At 46.3% G+C, this 22,868-nt stretch overlaps 1 protein-coding gene across 6 annotated transcripts in view; it reads right to left on the reverse strand.

The window, feature by feature from the left end:
* DHX40 (DEAH-box helicase 40) overlaps positions 1–22,868 on the reverse strand; it is a 373,950-nt gene that overhangs the window by 212,722 nt on the left and 138,360 nt on the right. For all 6 annotated transcript variants that reach the window (XM_063954056.1, XM_063954052.1, XM_063954055.1 and 3 more), the window contains one exon: positions 5,821–6,051. In XM_063954056.1, coding sequence (XP_063810126.1) covers positions 5,821–6,051 — 231 coding nt within the window. The remainder of the gene's footprint in view (positions 1–5,820; positions 6,052–22,868) is intronic.

The following is a 22,868-nucleotide window of genomic DNA, read 5'->3' on the forward strand; positions in this document are numbered from 1 at the left end:
TACCATAAAGTCCCCCTCTTCCAGGTTCGCTATCACTGCTCTGAGTGACTCCATTTTGAACTTGAACTTCTTTATGTACCGGTTCAAGGACTTCAGATTTAGAATAGGCCTTACCGAGCCATCCGGCTTCGGTACCACAAAAAGAGTGGAATAATACCCCTTCCCTTGTTGTAGAAGAGGTACCTTGACTATCACCTGCTGAGAGTACAGCTTGTGAATGGCTTCCAAAACCGTCTCCCTTTCGGAGGGGGACGTTGGTAAAGCAGACTTCAGGAAACGGCGAGGTGGATCCGTCTCTAATTCCAACCTGTACCCTTGAGATATTATCTGCAGGATCCAGGGATCTACCTGCGAGTGAGCCCACTGCGCGCTGTAATTTTTGAGACGACCGCCCACCTTCCCCGAGTCCGCTTGAGAAGCCCCAGCGTCATGCTGAGGCTTTTGTAGAAGCCGGGGAGGGCTTCTGTTCCTGGGAAGGAGCTGCGTGTTGCTGTCTCATCCCTCGACCTTTGCCTCGTGGCAGATATGAATAGCCCTTTGCTCTCTTATTTTTAAAGGAACGAAAGGGCTGCGGTTGAAAAGTCGGTGCCTTTTTCTGTGGGGGAGTGACTTGAGGTAGAAAGGTGGATTTCCCGGCTGTAGCCGTGGCCACCAAATCTGATAGACCGACTCCAAATAACTCCTCCCCTTTATACGGCAAAACTTCCATATGCCGTTTTGAATCCGCATCGCCTGTCCACTGTCGCGTCCATAAAGCTCTTCTGGCCGAAATGGACATAGCACTTACCCGTGATGCCAGTGTGCAGATATCCCTCTGTGCATCACGCATATAAAGAAATGCATCCTTTATTTGTTCTAACGACAGTAAAATATTGTCCCTGTCCAGGGTATCAATATTTTCAATCAGGGACTCTGACCAAACTACCCCAGCACTGCCCATCCAGGCAGTCGCTACAGCTGGTCGTAGTATAACACCTGCATGTGTGTATATACTTTTTTGGATATTTTCCATCCTCCTATCTGATGGATCTTTAAGTGCGGCCGTCTCAGGAGAGGGTAACGCCACTTGTTTAGATAAGCGTGTTAGCGCCTTGTCCACCCTAGGAGGTGTTTCCCAGCGCTCCCTAACCTCTGGCGGGAAAGGGTATAATGCCAATAATTTCTTTGAAATTATCAGCTTTTTATCAGGGGCAACCCACGCTTCATTACACACGTCATTTAATTCTTCTGATTCAGGAAAAACTATAGGTAGTTTTTTCATACCCCACATAATACCCTGTTTAGTGGTACCTGTAGTATCAGCTAAATGTAACGCCTCCTTCATTGCCAAAATCATATAACGTGTGGCCCTACTGGAAAATACGGTTGATTCGTCACCGTCACCACTGGAGTCATCGCCTGTGTCTGGGTCTGTGTCGACCGACTGAGGCAAAGGGCGTTTCACAGCCCCTGACGGTGTTTGAGTCGCCTGGACAGGCACTAATTGATTGTCCGGCCGCCTCATGTCGTCAAACGACTGCTTTAGCGTGTTGACACTATCCCGTAGTTCCATAAATAAAGGCATCCATTCCGGTGTCGACTCCCTAGGGGGTGACATCCTCATATTTGGCAATTGCTCCGCCTCCACACCAATATCGTCCTCATACATGTCGACACACACGTACCGACACACAGCAGACACACAGGGAATGCTCCTAACGAAGACAGGACCCACTAGCCCTTTGGGGAGACAGAGGGAGAGTTTGCCAGCACACACCAAAAGCGCTATATATATATATCAGGGATAGCCTTATAATAAGTGCTCCCTTATAGCTGCTTTGTTATATCAAATTATCGCCATAAATGTGCCCCCCCCTCTCTGTTTTACCCTGTTTCTGTAGTGTAGTGCAGTGCAGGGGAGAGATTGGGAGCCGTCCTGACCAGCGGAACTGTGAGAGGAAATGGCGCCGTGTGCTGAGGAGATAGGCCCCGCCCCTTTTCTGGCGGGCTCGTCTCCCGCTATTTAGAAAAATTAGGCAGGGGTTAAATATCTCCATATAGCCTCTAGGGCTATATGTGAGGTATTTTTAGCCTTTATAGGTAATCATTTTGCCTCCCAGGGCGCCCCCCTCCCAGCGCCCTGCACCCTCAGTGACTGCCGTGTGAAGTGTGCTGAGAGGAAAATGGCGCACAGCTGCAGTGCTGTGCGCTACCTTTTGAAGACTGCAGGAGTCTTCAGCCGCCGATTCTGGACCTCTTCTGTCTTCAGCATCTGCAAGGGGGCCGGCGGCGTGGCTCCGGTGACCATCCAGGCTGTACCCGTGATCGTCCCTCTGGAGCTTGATGTCCAGTAGCCAAGAAGCCAATCCATCCTGCACGCAGGTGAGTTGACTCCTTCTCCCCTCAGTCCCTCGCTGCAGTGATCCTGTTGCCAGCAGGAATCACTGTAAAATAAAAAACCTAGCTAAACTTTTTCTAAGCAGCTCTTTAGGAGAGCCACCTAGATTGCACCCTTCTCGTCCGGGCACAAAAATCTAACTGGAGTCTGGAGGAGGGTCATAGGGGGAGGAGCCAGTGCACACCACCTGATCGGAAAAAGCTTTACTTTTTGTGCCCTGTCTCCTGCGGAGCCGCTATTCCCCATGGTCCTTTCAGGAACCCCAGCATCCACTAGGACGATAGAGAAATAAAAAACCTAACAAATACTTTCTTTCTAGCAAGCTCAGGAGAGCCCACTAGGAGCACCCAGCTCTGGCCGGGCACAGATTCTAACTGAGGTCTGGAGGAGGGGCATAGAGGGAGGAGCCAGTGCACACCAGATAGTACCTAATCTTTCTTTTAGAGTGCCCAGTCTCCTGCGGAGCCCGTCTATTCCCCATGGTCCTTACGGAGTTCCCAGCATCCACTAGGACGTCAGAGAAAAGTCAATGAGGTGTATGAGTGGTTAGGCAGAGCCGGATTAAGGCTATGGGGAGCCCAGGGAACTTCAGTCAGGGAGCCCCTATTAAAGAGGCAGGCACATGAATTATATCAATACATAGCATATAGGTATCCCATAAAAAGGAAGATGTAGCACTCGGCAGACAGTGTAAATCTGTATATTAATAGTTACTGATGTGGGTCTTTCCCTCGGGGTACAAATTTATACTAATTCAAAAGCCTGTGGAATGCTGCCTATTGGGTACCTACAGATGTAGCCACGCTCATCCTTGCTACGATGCGCACGCATGGGCACATACATCATGGCAAGCTGCAAGGTATGTTATGCTGCAACGCTCCATAGAAGTCTATGGCATACTATAGACGCGGGCACACTAGTCGCATCATCCATGCAGCAATGCAAATAGATGACGTGGCTACATCTGCATATGCTTGTACTAAGCTAGGAGGACACCATGGAATAATATGGTTTATTTTCCAGAGTGCCAAACTTCACACACACATATAATGTAGAAACTCCGGACTTAAATACATAAAATCACAGCTGTACTACTGGGTGCCTTCCACATAACAAGGTAGTTAAACAGAACAAACGGTGGCACTCACGGACATCACAAGAAGGATCAATAAGAGCATAACAAGCCGTTAAACAGTTTTTGCTTATAAACCCTTAGTCAAGAATTTTTCTAACAAAGGTTGAATAGATCGAAACTGTTGAATGGACTTCTTGTGCTCTTCTTGATCCTTCTTACGATGCCCGTGAGTGCCGCCGTTTGTTATGTATATGTATGTATGTATGTATGTATGTATGTATGTATGTGTGAATGTATGTATGTATGTGTTGGGGATTTGGTCAGGATTAATGGTGTCCTCAATGCTAAGAAATACAGGCAAGATACTTATCCTTCACGCAATACCATCAGGGAGGCATCTGATTGGCTCCAAATTTATTCTGCAGCAGGTCAACGACCCCAAACATACAGCCAATGTCATTAAGAACTATTTTCAGCGTAAAGAACAAAGGGGCAGATGTATTAACCTGGAGAAGGCATAAGGAAGTGATAAACCAGTGATATGTGCAAGGTGATAAAGGCACCAGACAGTCAGATCCTAACTGTTAATTTACATATTGGAGCGGATTGGCTGGTGCCATTATCACCTTGCACATATCACTGGTTTATCACTTCCTTAAGCCTTCTTCAGGTTAATACATCTGCCTCAAAGAGTCTTGGAAGTGATTCTATGGCCCCCACCAGAGGCAGAACTCTGGGCGGCAACGGAGTCAGCTGCCGCCGGGCTCCTGCTTTGAAGGGGGGCACCTCTCCTCCTGTTCCATGTGTTTAGCGACATTAATCAATTAAGTTAAATGACAGCAGCCGGTATCTCTTCCGTAGCCGACTTCCCCACTTGTCACTGCACCTTACAAATCACACCCTCTTTATTACAGATACACTGGAAGCAGATACCTTACTGATGAAGCTATTTGCCCCTATAAAGGAAGCATGAGAATTCTAACTATATGAAGTTATTTCTCTGACGATTACAAGTAACTTCATATAGTTAGAATTCTCATGCTTCCTATGCAAGAGCAGATATCTCCATCAGTAAGGTGCATGCTACCAGTGTAATAGGTTGTGGGTTCTAATCCTGGATATGACACTTGCAAATTAATTGTCAGAGAAATAATCAGCATTGTGAGTGACTGAGCAGATCTATGTAGTGTGTGGTTGGACCCCTACATAGATCTGCCTAGTTGCAATGGTTTTGTAGTAGCTTCATATAGTTAGAATTACAGATGAGCGGGTTCGGTTTTACTCTGTGTTACTCGGATCTCAAAACGGCATCTTATTGGCTCACGGATGATATATAAGAGGGGGGGGGGGGGGCACCAATATTTTTCTTGCCTCCGGGTAACTGGGATAAACTTACGCCACTGGCCCCCACAAAGCCCTGATCTGAACATCATCAAGTCTGTCTGGGAGTACATGAAGAGACAGAAGGATCTGAGCAAGACTACATCCATAGAAGGTATGTGGTTAGTTTTCCAAGATGTTTGGAAAACCTCCCTGCCGAGTTCCTTCAAAAACTGTGTGCAAATGTACCTAAAAGAACTGAAGCTGTTTTGAAGGCAAAGGGTGATTTGATTTAGATACTGAAATATTGATTTGCGTTAGATTTCTCTTCTGTTCATTCACTTTACATTTTGTTAATTGATAAAAATAAACTATTAACACTTCTAGTTTTTAAAGCACTCCTAGCTTGCAGCATTTTTTTTTCATACCAGCCTAAAACGTTTGCACAGTACTGTACATCAGATACACTCAAATCCAACCAGAAAATAAGCAGGATGAGTGTTTTGATACCGAAAAAACATTTACAACTTGATTTCATTTACACAAAAAACCCATATGATACAGACAGTATAATCTTTCTTCTCATGTACAAAAATGAATATACTGTAGAAAAAAAAATAGATCTATAAATACATTTATAAGATACATATATTAACAGTAAAGTGTTTTGGTTTTTTTAAACTGCACAAAACAATTTTATATCATTCACTTATCTTTTGCTGTGCATCAGAGTAATCCCAACATAGTACTTAATGCAAGCATATTGCTTTTCAATAAATGTGAGGTTTCTGTTTGGCATACTAGGAAATGGATAAAGCTCTCCTTTGATAAATATATTTCAGCAATGTTTGCTTTATTTCTTACATTAATAAACATCTCACAATGACAATTTTGGAATTACATGTTTTCATATATTTTAGCCAACAAGTAAATACTACTGCAAAGAATACAGATGTTTTTTAATCCATTACATAAGTAACTTTAGGAAGTCCCTAGGAGACATTATTTAGTCTCACCAGTTAATCAGGTGTAGAAATACAGCACATACCTCAGTAACATAAGCACTGCTGTCTTTGTCTCTTGGACCAATAAGGTTATGGAATTTCATTGTGACTGGAAAGATCTTTCCTGGGATTGTGATTACTGGACAATTGCCAAAGAATTCAGAGAGCCGCTCAATGTCCAGAGTAGCGGACATTACTATAACTCGGAGAGGGTACTTCCTTGCTGCAGAACACTGCTTCAGAAACTGCTTTCTCAGCAGCCCAAATAATATATCCTGATGAAAGAGAAACATGAAATTACTTGTATAGATATATATATGTCTAGAATACACTTGTTACCAGACATCCAGTTACTATTTACAATGAATATAAATTGTACAGGGGGCGATTCAAAAGTCACAGTAAACCCTTTTGTTTCAAAAACTACAGGAAATGGGAAAACTGACTTAGATTCAAGATGGCCAATTTCAAGATGGCGCCCATGTTCGGTACATACCCTAAAAGATAGCCCACCTCACCCATACCTTACTGGAGTATTCAGTTTTCCCATTTCCTACACAGTTTTTGAAACAAAAGGGTGTACTGCGACTTTTGAATCACCCTGTATATTACCATAGAGTGGTAAAAAGAAGTTACCCTCTACTATGAAACACAAGGGTTTTATGAACTACGTATAGCGTTCATAAATTAGTGTATATGGCTAGTAGAGCTATAAGAATATTCACAATGTATATTAAAATTATTTTATGACCACTGTTAAATATGAATGGATAGTAATTCTACTCTCCAATTATAATTTAAAATATTGATGTCTATTTGTACAGGTTATACAGTATCACAACACAGAAATACTAATGCCTTTAATCGTACATGATCGTCTGAATGATTGGTCTAGGGGTGCTTTCCATCATTTGTGTGTAGTTTCAGGTAAGTACAAAGTACAGTATATGAACATTAGCTGAGGTTGAACATACAGATATGAGGGACTATACATATAATTTAACCCCTCACAGGTTTGATGCTGTTTTCTTTCTCTAAAAAAAATAAGGATACAAACTTCACCCTTAATTCCCTAGTAGGTGACATTACTTATTCAGATCATGTCAAGAAGGAACTTGACCTTTAAATTTTCATTGATTCAATTACCAACCAAAACCAGTTTATAATCTGAGAGGACTACAAGTGCTTCACTCAAGGTACTTTGACAGAACATGAGGTCAGGCTAAAGAGAGACAACAATGCTGAAATTGGTGACCCTGGTCCAGAAACTAGAGCTTGCTCACAGAAAAGACAAATGGCAGCTACAGGTACATGTGCATAATACACTTAACATGGCATATTTTGTAGAAGTTAAAATAACCCAGGCAAGGTGCATGGGCTGCTCTTCATTAACCACAGGTACAGGTTTATGTTACACACATCTTTACCCTGCAGGTTGTAAAACATAAGACTTTAGAGAAATCCTTCAGACTTTTAGTCCTAAATGGGTTGGGGCCGAGTGACCAGCGGTCGTGATCCCAGCGGTCAGCATACAGACGCCGGGATCCTGGCCTCCAGAATGCCAGCAGGGTGGCGAGCACAACGAAGCCCCTGCAAAAGTGGTACGGTAGATACATGACCAGTCTTGGCCACAAAAAACAGCCACCATCTGCTTGGCCAAACTGCACTCATGTCAGAACTTCTGTGGCAGCAAACCACCAAATGGGATCAAGTGGGCTGACTGTGTTTTGGTCTTGGGGTTGAAACTGTAGACCCATTCATCGTCACTATCTCCCATCAAACCTGGCCAGCATTTTGTGGCACCAAGTCACCTCCTGCTCTCGAGTCAGCTGATGGGGCACGCAGTGTGCAGAAACCTTGCTCAGGCCAAGCTTTTCGTGGAGTATCAAGCAGATGGATCCTGACGAGATGCCTATGTTCTTCTCTAACTGGGCCACCATCACCCTGGGGGCCACCTCAACTACGGCAGCAACATTGTCATCTGTGACATCAGACACAGGTCGGCCGCAGTGCTCCTTGGGGGTCATTCAGAGTTGATCGTTGCTGTGCTAAATTTAGCACAGCTACAATCTTCTTCCCTGACATGCGGGGGAAGCCCAGCACAGGGCTAGCCCGCCCCGCATGTCAGTCCGCCCCCCCCTCGCAGAAGTGCAAAGGCATCGCACAGCGGCGATGCCTTTGCACTGCAAGAGTAGCTCCCGGCCAGCGCAGATTTAGCGTTCTGGCCGGGAGCTACTCATCGCTCCCCGGTCCGCAGCGGCTGCGTGTGACGTCACGCAGCCAGCGCCGCCCGCCCCCCGTTCAGTCCGGCCACGCCTGCTTTGGCCGGACCAAACCCACGAAACGGCAGCCAAACGCCGCTGTTCCGCCCCCTCCCGCCCTGCGATCGCCTCTGACTATCAATCAGGCAGAGGCGATCGCATCATTGCTACGGCCGTCGGCCGTCTGGCATGCGCCGGCGCACTACGGCACCGGCGCATGCGCAGCAGGGACCCGTTCGCTCTGCTGCGTTAAAACGCAGCGAGCAAATGGGTCAGAATGACCCCCCTTGTCTTCCAGGGACTGTCTCCACGCCGAAATTCTGCAAACTTCTCAAACACAGTGGTTCAGGATGGTGCTTCCTCACCAAAAGCTGCACTCAGTCAAAATCTCCTGCTGTCGCATACCACTCTTGCAGTCGTAGAAGATCATGGCTCTCCAGTGGCCTCTGTTGAGCTCCATAATGAGTTTGTAAAGGTAGTGAACATGCGGACTTCTTTGCTGTGTGTAGTGCTGCTTATATACGGTTTTGTGCCTTGACATTTCACATGAACTTTAGTCAGTGATTACAGTTCACAACCAGACAGTAAGATTGTGTCTATTTTACCTATGCACTGCACATCCGGAAATTTATTGCACACCCCTCGTATATGATGAAGTGACCCTGCTTCAGGCTACTGTATTTCCTTCTCTTTCAGTCTGCCCTGTCCCTTATGCGCCGTAGCATGTGCACATAGGTCCAGCTAGCATAGACTGTGATTTCATGGCGGACTGCAGCTGAAGACAGGATTCGCAAGAAAGATAAGTATACCAGAATATCTACTTACCACCGCTATATATTGCATCGAAATGATCCAATATATAGTGAAAACTAACAATCGTCACCTGCACAAGTACATGAATAGCCCCCTGTGTGACATAATGCAAAGGAAATTCAAGAATCAATTACCTTGGGTTTATCCAGAATTGACTACTCAATTGTAAGTCAGTCACTTCTGCTTTGTCGGGACTGGACTGTGACTTGCATCTCTGTATCATCAAGACATTTCTACAGCATACTGAGCTGTGACCTGCATCTGTCTTTTAACAAGCCATATCCCCAGCATGTTGAACCGAAATTTGCATTTGTGCTAACACCGGACAGTGATTTAAATGGGATCTGGTCAGGATCCTGGCGGTTGGGATCCCCGGTAGTCGAAATAGGAATCGGCATTCCGAATGAGATCACAATACCAGCGCCGGCATCCCGACAGCCGGGATCCCAAACAAGTGACTGTCGGCCATCACAGAGGCAAGCCGCGGAGGGTGATTAGGTTTAGGCTGAGAGGGTGGGGGGAGAGGGAGGTTTAGGGTTAGGCTACGGGGTGGGAGGGTCAGGTTTAGGCTGCGGAGAGGGAGGGTTAGGTTTAGGCACCCCCAGACAGGGTTGGGTTAGGCCATCACCTGGGAGGATTAGGGTTCAGCTGCGTGAGTTAGGTTTAGGCTGCTGGAAGGGAAGGTTAGGGGGGAGGGTTACCATACTTTCCCGATGCCTGTCAAGGTTCTAAACATTGGGAAGCCACGATCAGTATTTTGACCGCCAGCATCCCCAACACCGGCATTTCAGCCCCAACCCATTTATACCTGTGATTCTCCAGCATTGTCAGTACATCTGGCTTCATTTACTCCTGTTATTCATCAGCTATCGTTACCTGTGTTACCAAATATAAAGAAAAAGGGTGCACCACTCAACAATAGACAGTACAATGTGCGGCCAATCTCCTTCAAAAGGGAAAAGCAGAATAAAAAAAGGAGCACTAGCATAAAGAGCTGGGCACAAAGCAATTGCCAAAACACCACTATTGATCAAAATATTTTTTTGATTCTGCATTGCCTGTGTTACTAGTCTATTTACCCACCACTTATACCTGTGTCCTATCAATATTTACTATCTGCATATCGAGCTCTGCGTCTTGCCTTTTTCTTTCTGTGGTTACCATTTTGTACCTGTGCCTAGGCATCCTCTGCAATTAAGCATGTTGTTTGCATTATTAGTCTCCTAGATAATTATACCAAGGATCTGAGAACGTGACGAGACAGATCTGTTACACCTGTAACTGCATGCTGGTCTGGATATTTACCAAACCTCAGAGGGGAATTTATCATTGTGCCCCCTTTATATAATTTAACATTAACTGTGACCTCCTGTGAGGCAACATGACCCTGCAAACAGCAAGTTACAATAAATTAGAATGTAAAAAAATCAGTCCCATAAATAGTAGGATGCCCAGTGGAAGGTGCAGTGCTTTGCGCATGATTGGAAAATGGCACAAGAAAGGAGAAGTAGCTTGCTTGATAAAATAAGAATTTACTTACCGATAATTCTATTTCTCATAGTCCGTAGTGGATGCTGGGACTCCGTCAGGACCATGGGGAATAGCGGGCTCCGCAGGAGACAGGGCACATCTAAATAAAGCTTTTAGGATCACATGGTGCGTACTGGCTCCTCCCCCTATGACCCTCCTCCAAGCCTCAGTTAGGTACTGTGCCCGGACGAGCGTACACAATAAGGAAGGATCTTGAATCCCGGGTAAGACTCATACCAGCCACACCAATCACACCGTACAACTTGTGATCTGAACCCAGTTAACAGTATGATAACAAAAAACGAAGTAGCCTCTGAAAAGATGGCTCACAACAATAGTAATAACCCGATCTTTGTAACAATAACTATGTACAAGTATTGCAGACAATCCGCACTTGGGATGGGCGCCCAGCATCCACTACGGACTATGAGAAATAGAATTATCGGTAAGTAAATTCTTATTTTCTCTAACGTCCTAGTGGATGCTGGGACTCCGTCAGGACCATGGGGATTATACCAAAGCTCCCAAACGGGCGGGAGAGTGCGGATGACTCTGCAGCACCGAATGAGAGAACTCCAGGTCCTCCTTAGCCAGAGTATCAAATTTGTAAAATTTTACAAACGTGTTCTCCCCTGACCACGTAGCTGCTCGGCAAAGTTGTAATGCCGAGACCCCTCGGGCAGCCGCCCAAGATGAGCCCACTTTCCTTGTGGAGTGGGCCTTTACAGATTTAGGCTGTGGCAGGCCTGCCACAGAATGTGCAAGTTGGATTGTGCTACAGATCCAACGTGCAATCGTCTGTTTAGACGCAGGAGCACCCATCTTGTTGGGTGCATACAATATAAACAACGAGTCAGATTTTCTGACTCCAGCTGTCCTTGAAATATATATTTTTAATGCTCTGACAACGTCCAGTAACTTGGAGTCCTCCAAGTCGCTAGTAGCCGCAGGCACCACAATAGGCTGGTTCAAGTGAAAAGCCGAAACCACCTTAGGGAGAAAATGAGGACGTGTCCGCAGTTCTGCCCTGTCCGAATGGAAAATCAGATATGGGCTTTTGTATGATAAAGCCGCCAACTCTGAAACTCTCCTGGCTGAAGCCAGGGCCAATAGCATGGTTACCTTCCATGTAAGGTATTTTAAATCTACCGATTTTAGAGGCTCAAACCAATGAGATTTGAGAAAATTCAAAACTACGTTCAAATCCCACGGTGCCACTGGAGGCACTATTGGGGGTTGTATATGTAGTACACCTTTGACAAAAGTTTGTACTTCAGGCACTGATGCCAATTCCTTCTGGAAGAAGATTGATAAGGCCGAAATTTGAACTTTAATGGACCCCAATTTTAGGCCCATAGACAATCCTGCTTGCAGGAAATGTAAGAATCGACCCAATTGAAATTCTTCCGTTGGAGCCTTCTTGGCCTCACACCACGCAACATATTTTCGCCAAATGCGGTGATAATGTTGTACAGTCACTTCCTTTCTAGCCTTAATCAAGGTAGGAATAACTTCCTCTGGAATGCCCTTTTCTTTTAGAATCCGGCGTTCAACCGCCATGCCGTCAAACGCAGACGCGGTAAGTCTTGGAACATACAAGGTCCCTGCTGAAGCAGATCCCTTCTTAGAGGTAGAGGCCATGGATCCTCCGTGAGCATCTCTTGAAGTTCCGGATACCAAGTTCTTCTTGGCCAGTCCGGAGCCACCAGTATTGTTCTTACTCCTCTTTTCCGTATAATTCTCAGTACCTTTGGTATGAGAGGCAGAGGAGGGAACACATACACTGACTGGTACACCCACGGTGTTACCAGAGCGTCCACAGCTATTGCCTGAGGGTCTCTTGACCTGGCGCAATATCTGTCCAATTTTTTGTTGAGGCGAGACGCCATCATGTCCACCTTTGGTCTTTCCCAACGGTTCACAATCATGTGGAAGACTTCTGGATGAAGTCCCCACTCTCCCGGGTGAAGGTCGTGTCTGCTGAGGAAGTCTGCTTCCCAGTTGTCCACTCCCGGGATGAACACTGCTGACAGTGCTATGACATGATTCTCCGCCCAGCGCAGAATCCTTGCAGCTTCTGTCATTGCTCTTCTGCTTCTCGTGCCGCCTTGTCGGTTTACGTGGGCGACTGCCGTGATGTTGTCCGACTGGATCAACACCGGCTGACCCTGAAGCAGCGATTTTGCCAGGCTTAGAGCATTGTAGATCGCTCTTAGCTCCAGTATATTTATGTGAAGGGACGTCTCCAGGTTTGACCACACGCCCTGGAAGTTTCTTCCCTGTGTGACTGCTCCCCAGCCTCGTAGGCTGGCATCCGTAGTCACCAGGACCCAGTCCTGTATGCCAAATCTGCGGCCCTCTAACAGATGGGCACTCTGCAACCACCACAGGAGAGACAACCTTGTTCTTGGTGACAGTGTTATCCGCTGATGCATGTGCAGATGCGATCCGGACCATTTGTCCAGCAGATCCCACTGAAATGTCCGTGCATGGAATCTGCCGAATGGAATCGCTTCGTAAGAAGCCACCATCTTTCCCAGGACTCTTGTGCATTGATGTACTGACACAGTTCCTGGTTTTAGGAGGTTCCTGACAAGTTCGGATAACTCCCTTGCTTTCTCCTCCGGGAGAAACACCTTTTTCTGAACCGTGTCCAGAATCATTCCCAGGAACAGCAGACGAGTTGTCGGGGTCAATTGAGATTTTGGAAGATTCAGAATCCACCCGTGTTGCTGAAGCACTACCTGGGTTAGTGCTACACCGACTTCCAGCTGTTCTCTGGACTTTGCCCTTATCAGGAGATCGTCCAAGTAAGGGATAATTAATACGCCTTTTCTTCGTAGAAGAACCATCATTTCGGTCATTACCTTGGTAAAGACCCGAGGGGCCGTGGACAAACCAAACGGCAGCGTTTGAAACTGATAATGACAGTCTTGTATCACGAACCTGAGATACCCTTGGTGTGAGGGGTAAATTGGGACATGCAGATAAGCATCCTTTATGTCCAGGGACACCATGAAGTCCCCTTCTTCCAGATTCGCTATCACTGCTCTGAGTGACTCCATCTTGAACTTGAATTTCTGTATGTACAGGTTCAAGGATTTCAGGTTTAGAATAGGTCTTACCGAACCGTCCGGCTTCGGTACCACAAATAGTGTGGAATAATACCCCTTTCCCTGTTGTAGGAGGGGTACCTTGACTATCACCTGCTGAGAATACAGCTTGTGAATGGCTTCCAAAACCGACGTCCTTTCTGAGGGAGACGTTGGTAAAGCAGACTTTAGGAACCGGCGAGGGGGAGACCTTTCGAACTCCAACATGTAACCCTGAGATATTATCTGCAGGATCCACGGGTCCACTTGTGAGCGAGCCCACTGATTGCTGAAAATCTTGAGTCGACCCCCCACCGCTCCTGAGTCCGCTTGTAAAGCCCCAGCGTCATGCTGATGGCTTTGTAGAACCCGGGGCGGGCTTCTGGTCCTGGGCAGGGGCTGCTTGCTGCCCTCTCTTACCCTTTCCTCTGCCTCGCGGCAGATAAGACTGTCCTTTTGGTCGCTTGTTTTTATAGGAGCGAAAGGACTGCGGCTGAAAAGACGGTGTCTTTTTCTGTTGGGAGGGGGTCTGAGGTAAAAAAGTGGATTTGCCGGCAGTTGCCGTGGCCACCAGGTCCGAAAGACCGACCCCAAATAATTCCTCTCCTTTATATGGCAATACTTCCATATGCCTTTTGGAATCCGCATCACCTGACCACTGTCGCGTCCATAAACTTCTTCTGGCAGATATGGACATCGCGCTTACTCTTGATGCTAGAGTACAAATATCCCTCTGAGCATCTCGCATATAAAGAAAAGCATCCTTTAATTGCTCTAGAGTCAATAAAATACTGTCCCTATCCAGGGTATCAATATTTTCAGTCAGAGAATCCAACCACACTACCCCAGCACTGCACATCCAGGCTGAGGCTACTGCCGGTCGCAGTATAACACCAGTATGTGTGTATATACTCTTCAGTGTAGTTTCCAGCCTCCTATCTGCTGGATCCTTGAGGGCGGCCGTATCAGGAGACGGCAACGCCACTTGCTTTGATAAACGTGTGAGCGCCTTATCCACCCTAGGGGGTGTTTCCCAGCGCGCCCTAACCTCTGGTGGGAAAGGGTATAATGCCAATAACTTCTTGGAAATTAGCAGTTTTCTATCTGGGTTAACCCACGCTTCGTCACACACGTCATTCAATTCCTCTGATTCTGGAAAAGCTACAGGTAGTTTTTTCACCCCCCACATAATACCCCTTTTTGAGGTACCAGCAGTATCAGAGATCTGCAAAGCCTCCTTCATTGCCGTGATCATATAACGTGTGGCCCTATTGGAAAATACGTTTGTTTCTTCACCGTCGACACTAGATTCATCTGTGTCGGTACCCGTGTCGACTGACTGAGGTAAGGGACGTTTTACAGCCCCTGACGGTGTCTGAGACGCCTGAGCCGGTACTAACTGGTTTTCCGGCCGTCTCATTTCGTCAACTGACTTTTGTAATGTGCTAACATTATCACGTAATTCCATAACTAAAGCCATCCATTCCGGTGTCGACTCCCTAGGGGGTGACATCACCATTACCGGCAATTGCTCTGCCTCCACACCAACATCGTCCTCATACATGTCGACACACACGTACCGACACACAGCAGCCACACAGGGAATGCTCTAATCGAAGACAGGACCCTCTTAGCCCTTTGGGGAGACAGAGGGAGAGTTTGCCAGCACACACCAAAAGCGCTATAAATGTATATAAACAACCCTAGAAGGTGTTGTTTTTGATATAAGCGCTTTTAATATATCAATATCGCCAAATTATGCCCCCCTTCTCTTTGTTACCCTGTTTCTGTAGTGCAGTGCAGGGGAGAGTCCTGGGAGCCTTCCTCACCAGCGGAGCTGAGCAGGAAAATGGCGCTGAGTGCTGAGGAGAATAAGCTCCGCCCCTTTTTCGGCGGGCTTTTCTCCCGGGTTTTAAGAAAACTGGCCTGGGTTAAATACATACATATAGCCTTAATGGCTATATGTGATGTATTTATTTTGCCACTAAAGGTATTTAATATTGCTGCCCAGGGCGCCCCCAGCAGCGCCCTGCACCCTCCGTGACTGAATCAGTGAGACGTGTAGCAACAATGGCGCACAGCTGCAGTGCTGTGCGCTACCTTCATGAAGACTGAGGAGTCTTCTGCCGCCTGCTTTCCGGACCTCCGTCTTCAGCGTCTGTAAGGGGGATCGGCGGCGCGGCTCCGGGACGAACCCCAGGAGGACCTGTGTTCCGACTCCCTCTGGAGCTAAGTGTCCAGTAGCCTAAGACTCCAATCCATCCTGCACGCAGGTGAGTTGGAAATCTCTCCCCTAAGTCCCTCGATGCAGTGATCCTGTTGCCAGCAGGATTCACTGAGATTTAAACCTAAAAAAACTTTTTCTAAGCAGCTCTTTAGGAGAGCCACCTAGATTGCACCCTTCTCGGACGGGCACAAAAACCTAACTGAGGCTTGGAGGAGGGTCATAGGGGGAGGAGCCAGTACGCACCATGTGATCCTAAAAGCTTTATTTAGATGTGCCCTGTCTCCTGCGGAGCCCGCTATTCCCATAAATAAATTTATTCCAAAATAAAAAATGAAATTATTTCTCAGATACAGTATTACAGTACCTTCTCTTCCTGGGCAGAATCTAACAAACTTCTCAAATCGAACTGACAAATTTCAGTAGGGTCATTGATTACATAAACGAGGCTGTAGAGCATGCTTAGCCAACCTGTGGCTCTCCAGCTGTTGTGAAACTAGACATCCCAGGGCATGCTGGGACTTGTAGGTTCACAACTGCCGTAGAGCCTCCTTTATCTAATACTCTACAGAAAAAGGAACAATTTCCTTTTTATTTATTGTGTATCCAGTTACATCTTTTTTTAACATCTTCCAAAAATCACTGAACCACTGCTCTTTCATTAGCATCTAATAATCTCAGGTACAGTGTCTTTAATTTATGAGTTTTGCTCTTGACTTCTTGCAGGTTCACGCTGCATCTTGAGATCCCGCATCCAGGATACTATGCAATGTCCATATTTGAACGAAGTAGATATATCTGAGGTAGAAGGAAGGTGTACCTATCTAACTATGAACAGAGTAATCTTGGAGAGGCACTGTCACTTTCCTTTGGATTCTATTCCTTATATGCTCACACATAACTATTTGTCTTTGTTACCATCTTTCATTTACAATCACTGGTTATGGGAACTAGATTTACCCCTAGTTTTGCAACACATGGGAGGGTTCAAGGACTAGTTCATCAGGAATGGCTCCTTTGAGGCAAACATCGTGCTCTATGGCCATATATTGATTAATTATTAGGAAGGGTATTCGCAATTAGCATAAGAATTTGTGGCAGATTTAAACACTAAGAATTTTAATTTGAAATTCACCCATTGTTATGACTATCACATTGTTAATGTCTTGGATCACACCCTCTAAGTAGACTGCAATAAAATAATCTTTACAAATTAGTTGGAAGTAACAGTTTTTGTTTACAATATGAGCGGAATTCATGAAGGCAAAACGGGCTGTCCAAAGGCTTGATCATTAATCTTTACTTAAACCACAGAAGGGAATGTTGTAAGTTTGTTTCTCAGAACTCCATTATTATTTAAACAGCGATAATGATGATATGCAGCACTGCACAGAAAACATGTAACCATTCACAGCTGTCCATACCCCAGAGATGTGCAAAATAACAAGTGAAATCATCTCCGTTTTTTCCAAAACTATACAGCTATTTATGATTTATAAATCTACTGTACTTTCATTATTTATGTTCTAAAATATTCCTGTGAGCCTCAATATGTAAGGAAAACCTTTAGGTCACTAAAACGTCTTTTCTGAGACAATGGGCAAACAATGCAGCTTAAAAATATGGGCAGACTCATAGGAATTCCCAAACAGCCTGCACCTCCCAGGCTATTAAATATTGGCCAATGTCTCTTTGTGGTGTTCAAGTTGTTTGTGCTGACGGCAGTAGTTCAGTCTGTACCATGGCTATCCATGGATCCTATTACGGAACACACATATATACCATAAGTGGTTTCATGTCCACACAGAGTTGAAATGGACTTGGGTCCATTTGGTGATGGTATTATTAATAATTTATTACCAGTTATTTATATAGGGCACACATATGCCGCATTGCTTTACAGAAAATATGATATTTATATCAGTCTCTTCCCCAGTGGAGTTTACAATCTATATTCCTTACCACTTGTCACGCACACACTGGAGTGTGGGAGGAAAGCAGAGTGCCCAAAGGAAACCCACAGAATCACTGGAAGAATATTCAAAGTTAACGCAGTTAGGGCTATGGTGGGAATTGAACCGAAGACCTCAGTGCTGTGAGGCAGTAATGCTAACCATTACACCATCCATGTTGCCCATAAGGTATGCACACTATTGCTTGTGAAGAGGGATTTCATGTGTGACATTATAACAGATTCAATGTTTTCTCCATTGATTAACATAGTGGATATTTTTTTTATTCAGTTATACATGATTTGTAGTGTTATTAATTATGGGGCTAATGTGGCGCTGAATTTACAACTGTTTGCGGAGCATATCTTGTGTGTTCTCACGCTGAGCATGTGCCACAAGGGGACATACACAAGAATAGAAGATGCAGAGTAATACTCATTTCATCTTCTATCTGAAGAGGTGGAACTGGTTGTAATGGGGTATACTCACAGAAGCAAATTAGCACTGAAGTAAAAATAAATTCAACCATTAATTTAAAGCGTAAGCCTGACACTCATTTTCCTTCTGCTCTCAACATGTTCAGATACGCAATGTGTTTAACACGTTACAAACAGAAGAATGAAAGAGTGACGGGACCAGCAGCAGGTAGATAAGAGGTCAGGAGAACTGTGGTTTCCAGAGAAGAGCCTTTTAAAATGAAATATACTTAGGGGTGGAATTCCCTAAGCTAAGTAATCGCACCACGCCGCTAATTCATCACACCAGGTGTTGAATAGCTATTCAATTAATTAGCCTTTTCCTCAGTTGGCAACACATCTGGAAACATGCAGAAATACACTGATTCTGTGTAAACTGATGAATCTAAATGGTTTCCCCGCAGGCTAAATGCAGAGGGGTGCATTTAATGCCGATTTTTCCTCACAGCTTCTGATGCTGCCTATTGGGATTACCACGCGTTGTAATTAAACCAGGCAGTGCAATTAAACAATTAGCTGAATTCCTCCCTTAGTATATGCCATTTAAAACTGAATTGTTTTACATATTGGGTGAGATTGTCCGTCAATTTCAGAGAACACTTGATCAAGCATTTTGACTTCTTTTACAGTATGAAAATAATGGGACACATGCTTAACGAGATTAAAATACAGGGATTATGGGGTCATCTAAATACACAGATTGTTTAAGAGCAAATGTCCCTCAGTAAACGAGCTCTGTGCTAGTGTTCACAGCCTTACTGAAAGACAAATGTTCAATCATTACATTAAAAACAACTTTTTACATTTTGCATTGATTATTACTCAAAAATCTGTAGGTTGATATAGCCATTTTCTGTTATACAGTATTAGACCATATCAGAGCATCCACTATGCTTAAAAGTTAGTTATATATTTACATATAAATAAATATTTTATATAGATAACAATACCTGCAATTGACAGGTGCACATTAAAATACACAAGTCATTAATAGCATAAGAAATAAAGTTGAGAAAACTCTCCCAATTGTATGCATTCACTAAGTCGACATTCATAATTCCGACACCATAATGTCGGATGTTATGTCATCGACATGTGGAAAAATAGGATTTTAATTACCTACCGGTAAATCCTTTTCTCGTAGTCCGTAGAGGATGCTGGGGTCCATATTAGTACCATGGGGTATAGACGGGTCCACCAGGAGCCATTGGCACTTTGAGAGTTTAATAGTGTGGGCTGGCTCCACCCTCTATGCCCCTCCTCCCAGACTCAGTCTAGAAACTGTACCCGAGGAGACGACATACTTCGAGAGAAGGACTTACACAGATAGTGGCGAGATTCATACCAGCTCACCCAACAGGCAAATCCGGCCAACATGCCGGAACAACACAGTAACAGCTGAACAGTACTGAAACAGTAAAGAATGCAGAACTTACCTAGGAACCAGGCAGTACTGAACTAGAAAACCAATGCAGCAAAACGCAGCGCTGGGCAGGCGCCCAGCATCCTCTACGGATTACGAGAAAAGGATTTAAAGGTAGGTCATTAAAATCCTATTTTCTCTTATGTCCTAGAGGATGCTGTGGTCCATATTAGTACCATGGGGATGTACCAAAGCTCCCAGTACGGGAGGGAGAGCGCGGAGGCTCCTGCAAGACTGCTTCACCAAACTGGAGGTCAGCAGAGGCCAAAGTATCGAACTTGTAAAACTTGGCAAACGTGTTCGACCCAGACCAAGTAGCCGCTCGGCAAAGTTGAAAAGCCGAGACACCCCGGGCAGCCGCCCAGGAAGCACCCACTTTACGAGTAGAGTGGGCCTTAGCAGACTACGGACACGGCAATCCTGCCGTAGAATAAGCATGCTGGATGGTGCACCTGATCCAGCGAGAAATCGACTGCTTAGAAGCAGGACACCCAATTTTCTTGGGATCATAGAGGACAAACAGAGAGTCCGATTTCATGTGACAAGCAGTCCTCGTCACGTAGACCTTCAAAGCCCGCACAACGTCCAAGGCCTTTGAAGAAATTGAGGAGTCAGTAGCCACTGGCACCACAATAGGTTGGTTGATATGAAAAGCCCATACAACCTTAGGCAGGAACTGTGGACGAGTTCTAAGTTCTGCCCTGTCCTCATGGAAGACCAGATAGGGACTTTTACAAGACAAAGCCCCCAATTCCGACACACGTCGCGCAGAAGCCAAGGCCAACAAAGTGACCGCCTTCCACGTGAGGAACTTGAATTCAGCTTCCTGTAGAGGCTCAAACCAAGTCGACTGCAGGAACCGCAACACCACATCAAGATCACAGGGAGCCGTAGGCGCCACAAAGGGAGGTTGGATATGCAGAACCTCTTTCAAAAAGGTGTGAACCTCAGGGAGGACAGCCAATTGTCTTTGGAAGAAGATGGACAAAGCAGAGATCTGGACCTTGAGGGAACCCAATCACAGTCCCATATCGTGCTTGCAGAAAAAGGAGAAAACGTCCGAGTTGAAACTCCCGCGCAGGAAATTTCTTTGACTCACACCAAGAAACATATCTTTTCCAAATGCGATGGTAATGCTTAGATGTTACCCCCTTCCTAGCCTGAATCACGGTAGGAATGACCTCACTCGGGATACATTTCCGAGCTAAGATCTGGCGCTCAACCGCCATGCCGTCAAACGTATCCGTGGGAAGTCTTGATAAGCGAACGGCCCCTGCAGCAGCAGAACCTCCCGAAGAGGTAGAGGCCTGGGATCTTCCAGCAGAAGATCAAGCAGATCCGCGTACCAAGCCCGCCTTGGCCAGTCCGGAGCAATGGCGATTGCCCGAACCCCTGTTCTTCTGACCAGCTGAAGAACCTTTGGAATCAGGGGAAGTGGAGGGAACACATACACTGACTGGAACACCCACGGTGTCACCAGAGCGTCCACAGCCACTGCCTGTGGGTCTCTCTACCTGGAACAATACCTCCGCAGCTTCTTGTTGAGGCGAGAGGCCATCATGTCGATGTGAGGAACCCCCCACCAACCTGTTACCTCCTCAAACACCTCCGGATGGAGGCCCCACTCTCCGGATGGAGATCGTGTCTGCTGAGGAAGTCTGCTTCCCAGTTGTCTACTCCTTGAATGAAGATTGCCGACATCGCCACTGCGTGTCTCTCTGCCCAGAGGAGTATCCGTGACACCTCTGACATGGCAGCCCTGCACTTCGTTCCGCCGTGTCGTTTTATGTAGGCCACTGTGGTCACGTTGTCCGACTGCACCTAAACAGCCCGATCCTGTAGAAGGTGCGATGCTCGCTGAAGGCCGTTGTACACGGCTCTTAGCTCCAGAATGTTTATCGGGAGGAGGGATTCTTGATCGGACCACCTTCCTTGGAAGGTCTCCCCCAGAGCGACCGCTCCCCAACCTCTTAGACTTGCATCCGTAGTCAGGAGGATCCAGTCCTGGTCCAACAGATCCAGCTGAAAGGACCGAGCGTGAAAACTTCCGTACTGGAGAGCCTCGTAGGAGGCAACCGTCTTTCCCAGAAGGCAGATGCAATGATGAACTGAGACCCGGGTAGGCTTCAAGACAGCCCGGACCATTGATTGATCACCAATGCTTTCTCCACTGGCAGAAACATCCTTTGGACCTCCGTGTCCAGGATCATCCCCAGGAAGGACAGACGCCTTGTCGGCTCCAGATGAGACTTTGGAAGGTTCAGTATCCAACCGTGCTCTCTGAGCAGATGCGTCGTGAGAGCTATGGATCGCAAAAACTCCTCCCTGGACGACGCCTTGATTAGGAGGTCGTCCAGATATGGAATTATGTTCACCCTCCGCTTGCGCAGGAGAACCATCATCTCCGCCATCACCTTGGTGAAGACTCGCGGAGCTGTGGAGAGGCCGAACAGTAGCGCTTGAAACTGATAGTGATCGTCTAGAAGCGCAAACCGGAGATAAGCCTGATGCGGAGACCAGACTGGAACGTGGAGGTACACATCCTTTATGTCCAGGGACACCAGGGACTCCTCCTGCGTCAGACCCGAGATGCCCGGTCTCAGGGATTCCATCTTAAATTTGAACTCCCGGAGATAGGAGTTCAAAGATTTTAGGGTCAGAATTGGCCGTACCGAACCATCCGGTTTCGGTACCAAGAAAAGGTTTGAATAGTAACCCTTGTTCCACTGATGAGGCGGAACCGGGAACAATGACCCTGGACACCACCAATTTTTTGGTAGCTTCTAGAAGAACCGTCCTGTCTGCCAGCAGAGCTGGTAAGCCTGACTTGAAGAAACGGTGAGGCGGGAAATCCTGAAACTCTAGCCTGTACCCCTGGACACTATATCCAGTACCCAGGGGTCCAGACCCGATGACACCCAGACTTGGCTGAAATGCCGGAGTCTCGCCCCCACTGGAACTTCCTCCAGGCTGAGCTGTCCACCGTCATGCGGAGGACTTTGGGGTGTCAGAAGCGGGCTTCTGGCCCTGGGAGCCCGCGGGAGCAGGCTTCTTGCCTTTAGCACGGCCACCTCTGAAGAAGGTGTTCGAAGTTTTGTTCTTTCTAGGCCTAGCGGGCGTGAAGGGCTTCTTCGTAGCCGGTGCAGCTGAGGGGAGAAAAGGAGACTTACCCGCCGTAGCCGTGGCAATCCACGCGTCCAGTGCCTCCCCAAAGAGAGCTTGGCCCTTATATGGCAAGCTCTCCAAACTCTTCCTGGATTCTGCGTCCGAAGACCAGTTGCGTAGCCAGAGACCCCTGCGAGCCAAGACAGACATGGAGTA

Source organism: Pseudophryne corroboree, chromosome 2, assembly GCF_028390025.1.
Source record: "Pseudophryne corroboree isolate aPseCor3 chromosome 2, aPseCor3.hap2, whole genome shotgun sequence".
Taxonomy (NCBI): domain Eukaryota; kingdom Metazoa; phylum Chordata; class Amphibia; order Anura; family Myobatrachidae; genus Pseudophryne; species Pseudophryne corroboree.